Source organism: Taurulus bubalis (genome assembly GCF_910589615.1).
Source record: "Taurulus bubalis genome assembly, chromosome: 9".
Lineage (NCBI taxonomy): Eukaryota > Metazoa > Chordata > Actinopteri > Perciformes > Cottidae > Taurulus > Taurulus bubalis.
In genome coordinates this window covers 10347532-10365341 of record NC_136597.1, presented here as the reverse complement: position 1 = coordinate 10365341, position 17810 = coordinate 10347532, and the positions used below count along the sequence as shown (strand labels likewise).

General features: G+C 40.3%; 1 protein-coding gene across 1 annotated transcript; it reads left to right on the top strand.

Annotated features, from left to right (window-relative positions):
• Positions 1-1286: 1286 nt before the first annotated feature.
• Positions 1287-17775, top strand: cpt1ab (carnitine palmitoyltransferase 1Ab (liver); the record flags this gene model as incomplete). The annotated part of the gene is made up of 18 exons (XM_079224157.1): positions 1287-1427; positions 1981-2123; positions 3185-3356; positions 3993-4094; positions 4505-4642; positions 4815-4892; positions 6137-6244; positions 7486-7570; positions 9229-9424; positions 10551-10739; positions 10841-10946; positions 11279-11395; positions 13125-13289; positions 13825-13956; positions 14070-14222; positions 15416-15529; positions 15777-15869; positions 15967-17775. The coding sequence occupies 18 exons, from the start codon at positions 1287-1289 to the stop codon at positions 16048-16050; spliced, it is 2316 nt and encodes a 771-aa protein (XP_079080283.1). The 3' UTR covers positions 16051-17775.
• Positions 17776-17810: the final 35 nt, after the last annotated feature.

Below are 17810 nucleotides of genomic sequence, written 5' to 3'. Positions count from 1 at the left end.
CGGAGCGCGGCTCTGTGCAGGGTGCTGCTCTGTGCAGGGTGCTCCTTCCGAGGGTGGAACACCTAGAAACAGAGACGTGTCCTGCCTTCAGAGTGCTCTTGTTGAATGAAATGAAAATGCCCTCTTCAAAGCAAAAAACCCCAAAACATTGCTTTTTAGAAACAAAAGATGAGCTTTGCAGAGAAACGCTGCTGCGGTCTGAGCGAAAAGGAAAGTGGAAACACTAATACATCACGTAAGCGTTGTTACCATGCGGCGCCAAACATTAAGGTTACCGTGAAAACATACCTTTTATAATGTAACCGGAGGCAGATTTTAGATTTCCCTGGTCGTTTTAGGCAGTTGCTTTAAATGTATGCTCGTGTGGTTGTTGTATTTCCGACAGCAATTGAAGGCGTCTGGAAACAACAGGTCCCTCACAATGCCACAACTAGAGTTACATCATTCAGGGGTCTGGTTGGTGGTCTGCACACTGACTGCTGGTCTCTTATACATGCGATGGTCAAATAAATGTTTCGTTTTCAGTGAAAGCATGTTATCTGTGTACCAGAACCATGGAAGATGTTGGTTACTTTGTAGGTTTAAAAGGCTTGTCATATATACGAAAAGCATCATTTATGTTGGGGGGTTACCATATCATAATTAATGTTGTGTCCCAGAAGAGGGATTTTAGAGAAATAACTAAGAAGGATATCTTTAAAAACAAAATGCCTAAAAATGTTATTCAATATACTGCATATACAACTTGTCATAGGCTCATTCATATAGCCTCTGAAGTGGTACAGTATATTTTTGGTGTGCAGAAGCAATAATGATACCAGACATGGATTACATATATAGCCGACACACTCATAATGCTAATGACCTTACCTCAGGTTCACAAACGGCTTAAACTGATTTTAAATCTGGGAAATTAGGCAACCTGTAGCGCCGTTGAGGAATTATGACTTCTGATTTAAAATAGCTGTCACAGGAGCTGGTCAATATGTAAGATTGTTCTGATATTTGCCTGACCACAATTATTAAGCCTCGTCCAGATATGGGGATGTAGTGATTGTACAATGTTGTTTGTTATGAGTCAGTATCCATGTTGTGGCGAATTTAGTAGATGGTATTAACAAAGTGAGAAACATTGTAGGAACAAGAGCGGCGATGTCAATGCTTTTAACCTACAGCTCCCTTTTAAACTTTATGTTTGATGGAAACTTTCTTGACACTTCCTCTTCACTAACTGTATTATCTTGCTATTTCCTTGTCCTCAGTGACCCTGTACAGTAGCAGCCACCATGGCAGAAGCTCACCAGGCGGTGGCCTTCCAGTTCACCGTCACCCCGGATGGCATCGACCTACAGCTGTGCCACGAGGCTCTACGCCAGATCTACCTCTCTGGCCTCCACTCCTGGAAGAAAAGGTTCATTCGTTTCAAGGTGAGAGGTGTTAAACATATGGGAGAGCAAAGTCTGCCGAGTTTCTGTGCAATATGTATGCATTTTTTATGATCTTTAACTGATTAACTTTGACTCTTTTTGTTCTCGACTATTAGTATCTCACAACAGTTTCTATTCATTTGTGTAAACAGTAAATCAATAAATATTCAGTCAGTAAACTGCATTGTAAGGCCCCCAGTAATGCTATGTTTTCATTTATTAGTTGCTGTCCTACTCTATATTAATTTGTTGGGTTACACTAACTTGCCTACACTGGAAGGTCGCTAACTCTCAAACAATCAGCCAACAGTGACGGTAACCTTCCTGTCTATTCTTTGACTGTCTGTTTACACACCATCACACTGAGTCACTCAAACCCACAACAACGTTCCTCTTTGTTTATATTGATTTATTGATACATGTCATAGGTTATCAAGACCCAAAACACTGTGTTAATAAATCAATGGTTGTAAAAACAATACCCTTATAGATAATATTCTCTCTGTGACTCGGATGACGTTTGCTCCCTTTCCTTTGTTTTACCTTTCCACAGAATGGGGTAATGACTGGTGTGTACCCGGGCAGCCCTGGTGGGTTCATGATAGTGGTTGGGTCCTACATGTCCTACCATCAATATCGACAGCTGGATCCCTCTCTGGGCTTGATTGCCAAGCTGGGTCAACACATGCCCATCAGGTAAGGTCACTAATATCATGAAGCCATAACATGGTGTCAAGGAAAGCCCCCCAAAACTCTGTTCTTGGCCCAATATGGAGAGCTGTATTCGCGTCTAGACATAATTGTGCTATTCTGTTTACAAGTTGGCACAATGCTTGAGAGGAAACCCTGAGCAATGATTTGCTAAGTTCAGTAGTTTGGCTAAAAAATAGGTGTGTTAAGTATGCTAAAAATGCCTCATCTTGTCAGATGCAGACAGTATGTCTGGAATGTGTTTGACGCAGTGCCTTAATTTTTCCTTATGTGGTCGGTATTTACGAGAAAACACATAGACCTGTTTTCAGCTGTCACTGAAGGAGGTGCTGGTGTAGGTTTCAAAGTAGTACCGTAATCGTATTGTTGCACATTTTGTTCCAACTGTCCTCCACGCCTCTTATTGTTTGCTAACAATTTTAATCTTGTTTAGGGATCTTATGCATTTCCTTTCAATATAAAATGTTAATGCTTCTCTTGTCAATAATGCTGGGGATTTCTCCTTAAGTCAAGGGGATATTGTTTATGACCGTATTGTTAAGGTTATTCAATTATTTATTTATGTTGGCAGTACAGGCAGATCTTTTGTGTATGGTTAGAATACCTGTTGATGTTGCAAACAGTGTGAAATTGCATAAAAGCCATGCCACTTAAGTTTATAAAATGTCAAATCATGGCTATGGCTATACTGATTAATAAAAGGTTTATGATTTTACCATTGACAGTCAATCAATCATTGAGCCTGTGTTTCACTGCGGTCAAGATAAGGGACATGCACTGTTTATCAGTCATAATTTCCTGTGACTTTTGACAGGGCCAAGTATATATGACTTCTTTCTCGTAAATGTTCCATTGTGTTGTTGTCGTGCACTCTCTCTTGGATATGTTTGTAGTCATTTTATTATATTTAGTTATTACACCACATCATCTCATTGATCTTTATTAATTTTCCATACGCTGATTGAGAACGTGTAAATTTGCTGATCTTACATTGACTACCTCTGTATTTTTGTCCTGGTCACGCCCCCCTTTGTCTCTGTCCACAGTCGATACATGTCCACTGACAGCCAGAGGGTAGTTGGAGGCATTCTGGTGGGCACGGGCCTCTGGGTCTCCATAATCATGATTATGAGGAATGTCCTAAAGTCCCTGTTGTCGTGGCATGGCTGGATGCATGCTCGCCATGGTGCTGTGTCCTGGTCTACTCGTCTGTGGCTGGTGAGACAATGAATGGGCTCCTCTGTTCACGTCACTTTAGAGCAGATAAAGACGGGCATGTCTCATGCAATTCCTTTCAGTAAAGCATAACGTGTTTGCCACCTGCCGTAGAAGACACTTTCAGAACCGTTTGAGAGCCAGACAAGAGCTGAAACAAACAACAAACAAAATTCTAGCTGACAAGGGCTTGACTGTTCTTGATTAAAGTGGATATTCTAAATTCAACAGGATTAACTTTTTATACTGTACAGTGCCGAACTGAATTTAAGTTATGATACACAAGTTGTGTGCACTTTACCCTGTTTGCTGCTGTAATCCTGAAAATTCTAAAATATCTAATCATTATGCACTTAATAAAAAAAAAATATATATATATATATATACAAATTATTATTGAAGTGTAATATGCATTGCTGTAGGAATTACATTTATTTGTGGCATAGGCCTTAACAATATCCAGAATATAGTTAACGGTGACTGTACAGAGTCAAAGTTCTTGATCCTTTTAGTTTAATCCACTGGTTGCATATTTTTAAACTTTTCCTCAAGCCCTAGCAGTTTCTAGATTAAATTCACTGTAACCTTGAATTCCTTTTGCCCTTTCCTTGCCCCCCTTAATCTGTTTTTCTTGTCCAGTTATTAGTGAAGGTGTTCTCTGGCAGGAAGCCAATGCTCTACAGTTTCCAGAACTCTCTGCCACGACTACCTGTTCCCACAATCAAGGACACCTGCAGAAGGGTAATTTCCATATATACGTGCTCTGTGCACATTCCTAATGGTCTTAGTGGTTGGACTGGAACGTTTGCCGTAAGACAATCAGAGACAATCAAAAATATTCTATGAATAACCAGTTGAGATAAAAGCCATGTAATACTACTGAGTTGCATGTGAAAACAGCTGCCCCTGTTTTCTTTCTAGGTGTAAAGAGTAGTTGTTCTGTGTGTTGACGCACTGCAGTGTGACGCTTCCTATTTGTGCTAGTTGCAGCATTTGATGAGCGTCATATGAGACGCTAACTTGCATGCCCATCTCCCTCTGCCTTATCTGTCAGGAGGAAAAGCAGAGATGACTGGCTCTTCTGGTCCGTCTGCTCTCTCCTTGTTTCAAACTGTTGACCCTTTGCTTCTCTCATTTCTCCGTGTTGCCAGTACCTGGAGTCAGTGCGTCCACTGATGGAGGATGAGCGGTATGAACGGATGGAGGGCTTGACTAAAGACTTTGAGAAGAATCTGGGACCGAGACTGCAGTGGTACCTCAAACTCAAGTCCTGGTGGGCCTCCAACTATGTGAGTTAGAAAATAATTCCTCTCCCTTTTCTCTCTTCGCTGCTGTTTTCCGCAGAGTTTTGGACGCTGTCCTGAAACTTTAATTTAGCTTCTATCTGTCGAGAAAAAGCAGCTTGTCAATAAATGTCACCCTCTTTCTCCCGCCCCCCCTCCCTCTCTTTGTGTCGCACAGGTCAGTGACTGGTGGGAAGAGTATATTTACCTGAGAGGCCGTGGGCCCATCATGGTCAACAGCAACTATTATGCCATGGTAAGACATCTGTACCTGTTAACAATCGCTAAGCCTTTTGTTTAAAGATGACACATCTTCATGATTCATTCTCTGAAAGTGGGTGTGTGTGTGTGTGGGTGGGTTGGGGTTGGTTGGGTGTGGTGTTCCAAATAAATATCACAAGCTTTCAATACTTCAGTGTGAGTGTGACCCCCAACAGCTGTGATAAGTGGTGAGGTATAATCAAACGTCAAAATAATTTGTCACTAGAGCCGCAGTGTAACATCTGTTACTTCCAGGCACTATCACTGAGATTAGTTTGATAATTGTAAGTGACGTATAGTAAAATTAGCTTTTGAGCAGCTTTATGGCACATGACAGCTCTGCCAAACACATCTCAGACTAAATTGTAAATTATAGCCGTACATACTGAACAATAATTGTATCTATATTCGGATTGACAACTTTTTTTAATCTTTAGAGAGGTTGGTTGAATTTAAATCCTACAGTTGTAGCTTCTTACAACTGAACTTTCTAATATAACAGTCTTTTTATTGCGTACCACTTGTCTCATCTTGTGTGCGATAGTAATGTGAAGTTGGGGAGTAAATATCTTTCTTTGTATAATAATATTATGTTGTATGGCAGCATACACTGCAGGCAACAGCTACAATAGATCTTGGGATATTCAGCATCTTGGCCGGCAAAGTTGCAATCACTGTATTACATTGTGTTTTTATTTTGACCAGTGGACAGGTTTATTCCTCCAAATCCCTGTTAGTTTTGTGATCATGGACCCAGGGAACTCACATGGCTCTAAACAGGCACTGGAACCCACAGCGCCCTCTGTCTGTTTCTGTCTGAATGAGTGAGAGAGTAGACTGAGGGTGCGGCTTTGTCTCTGTGCAGATATTAACTGGATCATATAAATGAGACACTACCATGCCAGCACAAACATGTCTGTTTTCATCTTCCACCCAAATGGATCTCTGCTTACAAAGCCATATCACAAGAGCACCACTCTAAAAGGAGCTAGACTTGGTATGGGCTTAGCATGCTTGAAATAGCAGGTCATGATAGCTAGCTGTATGTGTGCATACAGTCCTTGACCAAAGTAACAACAAATAATCTATGGAGGGGTCACACAGTGACATTGTGTTCAGGCTGCTCTTCTGTTTGCATTTACCGGTACAAGTCTCGTCTTGAGCCCTGGACGAGTTGGATAAAATGTGAGCGATTTATTAATTGATAGCTTTCAATCTCCTTTTTCTTTTCTTTTTCAGGACTTCCTGTATGTGTTCCCCACCTCCATCCAGGCTGCCAGAGCAGGTAATGCCATCCATGCTACCATGCTCTACAGGAGAAAACTGGACAGAGCCCAGATCAAACCTGTGAGTAAAGAGCTCTTTCCTCCCCGTTTGACTTTTTAAATGATTTTGTTTAGCGTTGGTTAATCCACATAAATTGATATAAACTACAATATCTCATATTGACCTAAAGTAAATATTTAACTTTATCATTTATTATTCATTGATGTATAGCTCTTATCTCAGTGTGTTTGTCTTTTAACTTTACACTGAGAGCTGCTTATCTTTCACAGCCCTTTTTTGTGTAGTCTGAGTTAGTTTGTTATCCCACAAATGATGATGTAGATACTTGATGATGTCATCAGATCACTGTGTCTAACTGACTTCGGAATGTGCCATGCACTGTGCTTTTTGCCTGTTTTGATGGAAGTAGAGCTATGATGGCCGGCAAAGGAAAATCACGAGCATTTTCTAAAGACTTAGTGAATAAGGGTTAATGAATGCTGGTGATTTTAGTGACACACATCAGTGTCTTCTTCTCCCGCTCCTCTGTCGGTCCTTTTCCTTTACCAACCTGCATGACGCAAATGTAAAGTCTTTTTACATTTGCACAATCCTGACGTACATTTTTACAACATGTTGCATAAATCCAAATAGACCTCTTGCATAGATCAATTGTATGCACTATACAAACAGCATGAGCTTGCTTTGTTACACACTCACCTTCGGTTGTCTCTGTTTTACTATTTTCCCTTCGCTGTGTCGGACGCTGCGTTAGATTTACTTGCTGGCGAACAAGGTTCCTCTGTGTTCGGCTCAATGGGAGCGGATGTTTAACACCACCCGCGTCCCTGGTTTGGAGACAGGTAAGAGGAGGGCACATCTCCGCCATGCCCTCTGAACCCCCACCTCTGTGACCCTGGCTGGCAACAGCCATTGGAAACCCCGACTACTCGTCTCATTCTCAACAGCACAGCCCTGAAATAATTCACTTCTCATTGGCTTTCAGTTAGTATCATTCTATCTGGGAGATATCAACATTCAAATTAGTTAAATTAGTTAAATTTTGCTGCAGATATCGGGGCTTTGCTGGTGGCATTGAGATGGCAGATCCCTGGTTTCTGGACCCTGCTCATGTCTCTTTCCCTGGTAGCCTTCTCAGGTCCCTTCTCCTCCTTAAGACCTCTTATCAAACCAATCCTCATTGCCCTCTTCCCTTCATCCATGCTCCTCTCTGTGTAGGTGTGTGTCTGCTGCGCTCTCCAGGGGATTTTAGTGAATTAGTTTGTCATCTCTGTGTTTGACTCTCCCCTTTTGCTTTTCAGCTCATGCTTCTACACACTATTCCCATGTGCTCAGCCCAATACGAGTCTATGTTCAACAGCAGTCGTGTCCCAGGTGTAGAAACAGGTAGAGTCTTTAGCAGTGCCGCCTCCTCCGCACTACTCCTACTGTACTTCTCCTTGGGACATTTGTCGATGTGTTTGAATTAGAAATAGTCTGACCTCCATGAATAAATAATGCATGTGTGAAGGTCTGTGCACATTGAAGGACTAATTTGCATGGGACTAAAGTCTAGTGTTTGAGAAAGCAAAGCAGCGTTAGTGTTAAGGTATGACCTGGAAATGTCAAACAGTGTTACGCTGGCCTGAATACATACAAATGTGAATATATTTTACGTATGTAGACAGTATTTACAAAGGGAAGTTATTGGTAGTATTTCACATACAGTTCAGTATGTGTTCATGGAGTTTGAAGGATAATAGAATACTGTTATTCCTTTTGGGTGGTGGTCATAAGTAGTTTAGCCTAAAATTAATAAATGATCTTCGAAGCGGTAGAAAGACATTCTGCTGCAGAAATATCATGATATGCTTTTTTTAAGCATATAAAGCACTTAAACAAGAAACGTGGGAGGAACTAAAATGATATGTAACATGCACGGACAGTGTGGAAAGGACTTCTAAGGCATGATATAACATTCAGTCCTATAACCAAGGCGAAGACCATCCGTTCAGGCCCAAAGCCCAAAGCTTGAAGCTTCAGGACAAAGACGTGAGCTGTGGTGACATCTAAACATTAATTACTTAAGGATCAGACGGACTACTTTATCTCTCTGGCTTGAGACGACAAGTGAATTACGATTCATTTTAAATTAATCAAAATGTATAAGAAAAATGTGAAAAATTGCTACAAAAAAGTGATACATTTACAGATTTGAATAAAACACAACACTTATGACATGAGTTTCAAGTTCAGCCGACAGGTTAAATGTTAAGTGTTAAATACAACTTATTTATTTTTTAATTTCCTAAGCCAGTTCCCTATATTTATACTCGCATTGCTGGAGGTCTAGGCCGAGTATTGCCTGGATGTGAGGTGGTGGTTGTTCTTGGGGTTGGTCCAAGCGTGAGTATCCCCTCCTTTTGTCCTGCCTGTAACGAGGGCAATGCTTGTTTGAATCCCTGAGCATCTCCAAAACAATATCATAACTTTGTTTCTAAGAAGTAATGTTTTTGAATTGGTTTCTCCCGGTTGTGCAAAATGCTGTTCAAACAAACATTGCCTCAATTCATTGTATTCTGAACCACCACCCTGTTCCCAAATTACTTTTTTCTTTTCATCTCACTTTCCGCACGTCCATTTTCAAGCTTCTTTTAGTTTTTTAACTAGATAGTAGTCCCTCCCATCATGTAGTATCATCTTTAATTTAGTATTATTATTTTTTTGTTGACCTTCAAGTTAATATGAGAAGGATGCCCACACAAATAACAGAACCAGCCCACAGAAAAGTGTGTTGCTCTCAACAGAAATCTTTCTGTGAGGTGGATATCGCATCATTTCACAGCTGGGACCCAGATTTGGTCACTAAAACTTCTATTGTTCCCAGAAATCAAATGCTGTGACATCCACACTCCAATTCAAACTACTGCCTTCTTTTTGAGATGTGAATCATGTACAATTTAAAGATGAACCAAGATACAAACGCACAAAGCACTCCAATTCTATTTCTTTCTCTGTTTTCCTCCTTTTTCTCTCCCCTATTACCATTGGTCCCCGTCTCCCAGACGTCCTTCAGCACGTGAACGACAGCAAACACATAGCTGTGTACCACAAGGGCCGTTTCTTCAAGGTGTGGATGTTTTATGACGGGCGGTTGCTGTTGCCACGGGAGATTGAGCAGCAGATGGCGAGAATCTTGGCTGACACCTCTGAGCCAGTGCCAGGAGAGGAGAAACTGGCCGCACTTACTGCAGGGGACAGGTGGGTGGCGTTACAGAGCAAGCTGCAGTCAGTTTTGATGAGGCCACACAATTTACCCCATGTACTGTAGCACGACAGGAAGTAAAGAAACATTTATTGCAATGATATGTTCCAAGATTGACTCGGCAGAGTAATGATTTGCATTCTTCAGTTAGACAGTGTTATTCTACTGAATACATCCACTCATAGATTAATCGTTATGCATCACTAAGGGCATTTTCGTCTTTTCAATTTGCAATAATTTTGTTCATGCATTCTTTTTGACCAGGCTTTTAATCTAGAACCCTGGCTTCAAAATTGAAATGGTAGTTTTTACTATTTTCCACCAGAATGAGTCATTTTCTGATGTTTGCCATATGGGGCAAATGCATGCTATTCTACTGATTTCCACTTTGCTGCCGTATAACGGAGCACTGCAGTATGTGTTACTAATCGTTATTGGAATATCACAGACTGTGAAAGATGTTTCCCCCTCGCATTTAGTATACAGAAATTATGTTTGCGTTGTTTCATAAAAACAATAGTGATATTATGTGAACAAAGTGGGATATTAATGGTTAAAAAAAGGAAAATTAAATTCTTTGACATCGACATCAGAGACATTTTTTTTTTAATGGGACGCACAAGGGTTGATAATCAGTTCTAAGGAGTTAGGACTTGCTATAGCCCAACTGGTAAGTTTGAGTTATCAATATATTGGAGATTTTTGTTTATGTTATCATAATATATTGTCTGATATTCAGCCATAGTTTGTAACAAACATATTTGATTAATAAATAAAGTGGAAAAACTATGTGATGGCAACGCTGTTTCTAAATGACCTCAGACATGTCTGTCTTGAATCTGTACTGGCTCAGTGCGACAATAATGTCGCCATAATGTGGGCCCAGACGATGTATTGGTTGAGCGCCGGTACTGACTGTGAGAGGAGCATTGGAAGGTGGAAAGGATGTGGCAGAGACCACAGAAATGCAAGAGAACAGTGCAGTACTTCCCTCCCACGCATCCCACTTTTCTTACACAGATGTGAAACCTGTTTGCACTAGTTACAAGTAGGCTTGACTCCTGTAAGGCATTGCCTGAGGTCGAACTGAGAAAAAAACAACTGTCAATTGTCATTCTGCAGGACCCCATGGGCCAAAGCTCGAGAAACCTACTTCGGCCGTGGTAAGAACAAGCAGTCTCTGGACGCCATCGAGAAGGCAGCCTTCTTTGTAACCCTCGATGACACTGAGCAGCGCTATGAGGAAGACAACCCGGTCAAGTCACTGGACAGCTATGCCAAGTCCCTTCTCCACGGAAAGTGCTACGACAGGTGGGGCAGAGAAACCTGATATATTTTGTTTCAGATTATTAAAAGGGTTCATATAAACATAAACTGAAGTTGTCTATTCATTTTTTTTTGTCTTCATTCAGATGGTTTGATAAATCCTTCAACCTGATAGTTTTTAAGAACGGCACCATGGGACTGAACGCAGAGCATTCCTGGGCTGATGCTCCAATCATCGGCCATCTCTGGGAGGTACATTAACGCTGTTTTTATCTCTTTTTTTTGCATGGAAGCGTCTTATGTCACACAAAAATGATTACCTCAGTTTATCTTTGAAGAAATCATCTCTCATATATATATATATATATATATATATATATATATATATCTCGATAATACTCAAAGGAAAGCAACAAGGAATGTATTTAACTAGCTCAACAATCTGAGCTAATACAATCAAATAGGGAAATATGTATTTATGTTCTGATTGGCATGATGTTCATCAAAGCTTTTAAGATAGAAATGTGCAATACTTTCCATTTAATTGAGTTAGTTGTGTTAAGTCTTGACTTTCTGCATTGCAGCATGTTCTTTCCATGGATCCAGTGAAGTTGGGGTACACTGAGGAGGGTCACTGCTGTGGGGAGCCCCACCCCAACCTGCCAGGTCCTCAGAGGCTGTCGTGGGACGTCCCTGCTGAGGTAAGGGTGTGGGCCTGGTGTGGGTGTGTGTCCAGTTATGTTGCTCTCAGTTAAATTTAAATAACAGGTGAAAAGGCAGATACATTAGTATTGTAAACACTTCAATTCATAATCAATGCTTCAGCTGATCATCTCTTCTGATCAGCCTTTAAAGAGACCACTGATCAATCTTTTGAGAATGAACATCAGCTGATAACGATGTGTGGCTGATCTGAAGAAGCACCCATGGCCGGATTAAAAGTGGGAAATAAACAGAAAATAAAAACTCTGGGGTAGTGTGGATGCTCAGTGTAAACATAACAAAAGATGTGCGTTTTAAAATGGAAGCGTAGTAGTGTGGCCTTAGATATTCATCACTTTGTTTTTCGTTAATGGGTGGAGGGCAATCGAAAGCTATTGTTTGGGTGTGTGAAACCCGTTTTCATTTTTTATTATTTTTCACCATATATGCTGTTTATATTGCTTGTAATTGGGATGAAGTAAACATCTGTTGAGTATTTTAACATCAAATTATGTGATTGTGTTGACTTAAAACCCCCAAAATGTAGCGGGTCCACCAGACCTACAAACACTGGCTAAATAACAATAATATGAGCACCACACAAGGGTTAACAGAAACTGACTTCCCTATTTTCAAGAGTTTGGCCTTGCTCAAACGTGGGGAGAAAAGCTGGCCATCATAAAGAGGATGGTGCATGCTAATCGTTTAAAAGTGTGCACAGTTATCTATATATTTAGCTATTCTCTCCTGAAAGACATTCATTGTATTGCTTTGCACTTGTTTGTACATGTCAAAAGTGACAAATAGGCTGTGGTTACACTTTCACGTTTCAATTAAACTTTTGTGGTCTGATGAGCCAGATTGGAACTCCACTCTGTCTGCACATGTGTGTCCACCGGCTTGATCCTATAGTGTTTGGATATATTTTTGGGTCAAAGAAGCGGCTGTAAAACGGTGGCTAAGCGTTTTCTATTTCATATAAATTCTTCACAGTATTAGTCCCACATTGTTTTTGCTGCTTGGTAGACTTGTTTTCTTGACAAATGGCCGTTGACAAAGCTCCACTAATTAATACTAAAAGCACATTTCATTTCCTAGAAATTCTTCACGATGAAAGTCCCCCCTCAAATCCTGCTTACTGACTCTCCTTTGCACAGCTTGACAATCGCTGTGTGAAGTGGGTGTGAATGTTGAATTGTCAGGAACACTGACTGATGCAGCTCCCAGATTCTAGCAGCAGAAAGGTGTGGCATGAAGGTTTTACAGGAAGCCATTTGACCATCAACAGCTGATGTAGGTAGATAGATATCTATCTATTGTTTGTGGCAGCAGCAAACCAAGTTACATAGGAAACATACAAATAGTAAGTATGAAAATACTCAATATATAGAATACAATAACATAGCAGAGCGTATTATAATAAAGAAAATGCAAAGTGTATAGCATCCTATCAGCTGGGATTTGATATTCACAAGCCTTGGCTTCCCTCTGCTGGTAGCCTGAACTACGTGCATCAGTGTTGGTATTTTATTACTGAAATTCAAAGATGTACAAAAATGGCGAGTGTTGTTTATTGGAAATAAAAAAATGTCACGAACTGGTGTTAAGCCTAAAATCAAAAAATGTCACCGATGTAAATTTGGTTTACATCGGTAAATTTACATCGGTAAATTTCTCAATTGTTTGATCATTATGCTGTCTAACTTATGACTCCGTTACTTCCTCTAGTGCCAGGAGGTCATCCAGAGCTCTCTGACAGTGGCCAGGAAACTGGCTGATGATGTGGACTCTCACATTTTCCCCTTCAATGACTTTGGCAAGGGTCTGATAAAGAAGTGCCGCACCAGTCCTGATGCCTTCATCCAGATCGCCCTGCAGCTCGCTCATTACAGGGTAAGTGCATGTCACTGGTTTCTAAGTAATAACCGTTGTATGCATCGATTTAATTGTCATTTAGTGACCTTTACATGTTATGCTTATAAATACAATAACCGACACACTCCAGTGACATTCCTCTGAATTTCCAGCAGAGAGCAGTCTCAACTTGCTAATCAATGCGCCATTGAAGACTGTCAAACATTGTCCATGAATGATTTTATCAAAAACTTTGCTTCAGTTTGAGGCTGTTTCTTCCTGTTTTTGTTTCGAGGATTATGTGATAATATAAAACGCAGAAGAAGCACATACGAAGGGGGCATTAATCTAACGTCTTTGGCATTTAACTTTAGCTTTAGCTTCAAATAATTGCCTTGGATAGCAACCTTGGTAATAGCACTTTTATTCAAAGTAAATGTATGACTCAAAAAAGTCTTCTCATTTTTTTGTAATGATCAACATTTAAAAGATATACTGTTCACTCATTGACAATTTGTAAACCAGCTTCTTGGGGTTTGCCTATTTAACGCTGATCCATACCATCTCTCAACAGGACAAGAAGAAGTTCTGCCTGACATACGAAGCCTCCATGACACGTTTGTTCCGTGAGGGCCGGACAGAAACCGTGCGCTCCTGCACCGTAGAGACTTGTGCCTTTGTCCGTGCCATGATCAGAGATGAGACAGTAAGGCTAAACAACTCTGATTACAGTGCTACTTTTAGTCCCTGACTGTTAATCCAGTATGCGGATCATGCTCTGTAATAGTTTAACTTCTGTCTCTTTCCGGTTCATTTCAGAGAGAAGAGCGTCTCAATTTGCTCAAACTGGCAGCAGAGAAGCACCAAAACATGTATCGCCTGGCAATGACAGGAGAGGGCATCGATCGCCACCTTTTCTGCCTCTACGTGGTTTCCAAATACCTCGGAGAAGACTCCCCCTTCCTCAAGGAGGTACGAGGTGTTGCTGCAAGTCGTTAAGTTTCTGCTCTTAAAGCTGGAACAATGTGGTGTGACTGTATTCTTATTAATTTGCAACGGTACAAACAAAGTGGCTTTTGGTCCGAGTGCATCTGCTCACGCCTTCATGCAAAGATGAGAAGTTGAGTGTTCACCTTTTTTAAACCTTTGACAATGTGGCATTTAAAGGCGTTTTCCAAGATGTGGGTCTTATGCGGCCTTCGAGTGGAACTTGTGGTCGAGTCCATGATATGCTCGGCGTTCAAGTGGAACGTCGTGAAAACACAGCTGCTAGGCAACGGCAACACGCTGCTGCCGTCCAGAAGCCACCAAGGCTAACCATTCAACATGCGTGTGAGCGGCTAGTACAGTGCAGGAAATGCAAAAGCATAATGACAGTGGAAAAAGATGTGGCAGGCACATTCCTCAGGCATATTATATAATTACAAAGAAAAACATTGTACCACTAAAATACAATATATTAACTAACCGTCCACCATAAAATGTACTTCCATGGCCTCTTCCATTTCTGCAAACGTCAGCCAACATGTCATAACTGGTTAACTCTGAGCTTTCAGGCAATTACCTCCTTATGAGGTTGTGAATATCACAAGAGAGGGTTGGTTTATGGACTCTTTCTTGTGAACATGTTAAACAAGACAAGTTGTTTACTTTGGACTAAATTAAGCCTACTTGAATTCACTAAACGAATATCATTGCTGTAACGGTGTGTAGTAGGTGGTTAAAATTAATCTTGTCCAGGACTCCATAAGTGAAAAAATAAGTAATGCAGAGAAAACCACAAGGATTAACTATTTGGGATTAAGTGTCTCTTTTAATTAAATAACTCATTACGTTTACAAGCACATACAATCATTGCAAAGTAGGCTTCACTTTTCTCTATAAGTGTAAGTAAGTAAATTGTGCTTTGTTTACTCCCTGTATTATATTAACAAAATGTGCACGTAAGGCAGTAATATCATCTAACTATGCCAAAAGAATGAAAAGTCACACTTCTTCACCTTCCACTGAGATGTGACATCCAGCTCATCCCTGTCTTATATAACACATGCTCAATCTGCTCATTTCTTAATAACTTTCCACTGTGTGTCAAACAAAGAAAAAACACAAAGATATTGATCGAGCTGAGATCTGGTGAATTAAAGGTATGTTTACTTCCTGTTCAGGTCCTCTCTGAGCCGTGGAGGCTGTCCACCAGTCAGACGCCCCTGCAGCAGGTTGAGCTGTTCGATCTGGTCAGACACCCCGAGTACGTGTCCTCCGGAGGTGGATTTGGTCCAGTAAGTTGCCCAACGGTTTTTACATTTTATTTGTGTTTTGAAAGAAGGTTGAGGAGTCTTTCTGTAGTTGGAGAACAGAAGTCATGTAATATGTATCCTTTTATAGATGGATACATATTTGTTTATTCCTAACTAAGGAATATGGCGTCACGGACCTGTTTTGTGTTTAATTAGGATCTGTATGTACGTACATGGCAGAAATTCCAGCCTTTTGGACACTTGAAAACATTCCTCTTGTGTCCTAAAGGTGGCTGATGATGGTTATGGTGTGTCCTACATCATCGTTGGTGAGAACCTAATCAACTTCCACATCTCCAGCAAACACTCGAGCCCAGAAACTGTAAGTTCAGTTCCAGAGACAATTTTGATAATTCAATGTCTGTTACTTCAAGAGACTTCTTAAAATGGTCTTTCAATTTCTTTTTGCTTTATTTCAGGACTCTCACCGTTTCGGCGGCAACATCCGACAGGCCATGCTTGACATTCTGGATCTCTTCCAGCTTGAAAAGAAAACTAAGTGATAAGCCCTCTCAACGGGTGGCATTAACATAATAAGTTGTTTTTAGCAAGAAATGTATTCTTTCTGAGGTTTGTACAGAATCAAATATTGGATTTTGAGTTAATTGATGTTACAGAAATAAGAATGATTGAGAGTTTTTGTCAATTTGTTTGTGAGGCAGTTATGTGTACTGTATGTATAGGTGAGATACTGGTGTTAATGGGTACAGGTAGTGCACAGATCAAAATTTGTATTCACAGGACTGTTGGCATGGGTGCCTTAGTGACCCACTATGTAAAAAGGGCAGAAAGGGAGGGGGAAATTAGAGCTCTTGTCTAATATCACGTCTGTATTACCACACTAAAAGACATGACGGCTAAAGGATTGTTCAGTAGCATCATCCAATATTGGAATCACATTTTGAAGTTGAGAGATGGTGCAATATTTTTACTAGTTTCTGTCCCAATTTTGAAAATCCTATACATTTCGTTTTTTCTTCTTTCCAATTGCAGCAGCTGAGTCATGTGTAACTGGCCAAAGCAGCAAATTGCGATATTCAATATCACCAACAAATTGCATGTTGCATGGTGTCGGTTCATTTCATATGGCTCAGTTTAAATACAGAGTCAGATTTTCTATCCACTAATGTTATACCCACGGAGGCCAGAAAGAGTTGATCTGTAATAACGAGAATTACAAATATTCAGCTTTCATCTGGAACGTGACCCTGTAACCGTGAGATCCTGGATACCAACACAGGAGACAGGGAGGAAATCATGGCTCAACAAGCTGCTATGATCTTATGATTGAGCGTAAAGGCACATCATGTTTGTGTGTTTGTCATGTTCATACTCAGGTTTAGGTTAGTGCTTATGTTGCAGAGTCCATGTGAAACAGTGGAAGATATTGAGATGCAGTACATTGCCATGTGACTCCGATGAGTTGGTGGGTGGTACAACATAAAGTCTGCTGTGGAAGTGTGAGGATTGGCAGGCTGGGGTGTGTTTCTGTGGTGATTGATGACAAAGCATGTGGCTGGCGGTGACTCTTTTTTTTTCTCTGCGTTTTTTGTGTTTAAAATAAAAAAGAGTGGGTTAACAGTACTTCAACTCCGTTATGCACTCCATGACTCCAAACTAACAAATTCCCAACTACCTTGGTAGCCTTTCGTCAGATTAACAAGAGTTGTAAACCTTCATGAGCAAATATGTGGTCAGTTACAACATAGTTGTGTTTCAACTGTCAAATGAGGTGCAGAATTGCTTACTAGGTTGTGATGTCTCCAGTGAAGTACGAAATCTGTTATTTTTTCCCTCAGAGTAATACTTAAGAAGTGCAGATTTAGAGGGTATGTATGGATTTAGAGGTATTGTATATTTTGTCAGTTCATCATATTTATTTTTTCCATGTTTAAACTTCTTTATTAAAAACAAACAAACATGTATATTTACCAGTTGAATGTGGCGAATGATGAGCACTAAGTTAAAGCTTTGCTGATTTAAGAAGTGAAACAGACAAAATACTTACTTTTTTTTTGACACAGTTTTGTTCTCACAGACTTTGCAAGTATGGAGAAGTTGTATGACTTTTTATCTCAGTAGACCTCATGTTGACACTGCTGCATGTTTTTTTTTTTTGAAGATGAAGCTGTATATGTTTGCCTTTTAATTCAAAGATGGTGTAAAAAGACAAACAGCTGATATACCAAAATGAGTTTTAACAATAAAGTGAATGTCAGACAGCTGTATCACCGCTTAGTATGTTCTCTTTCTTACGATGTGT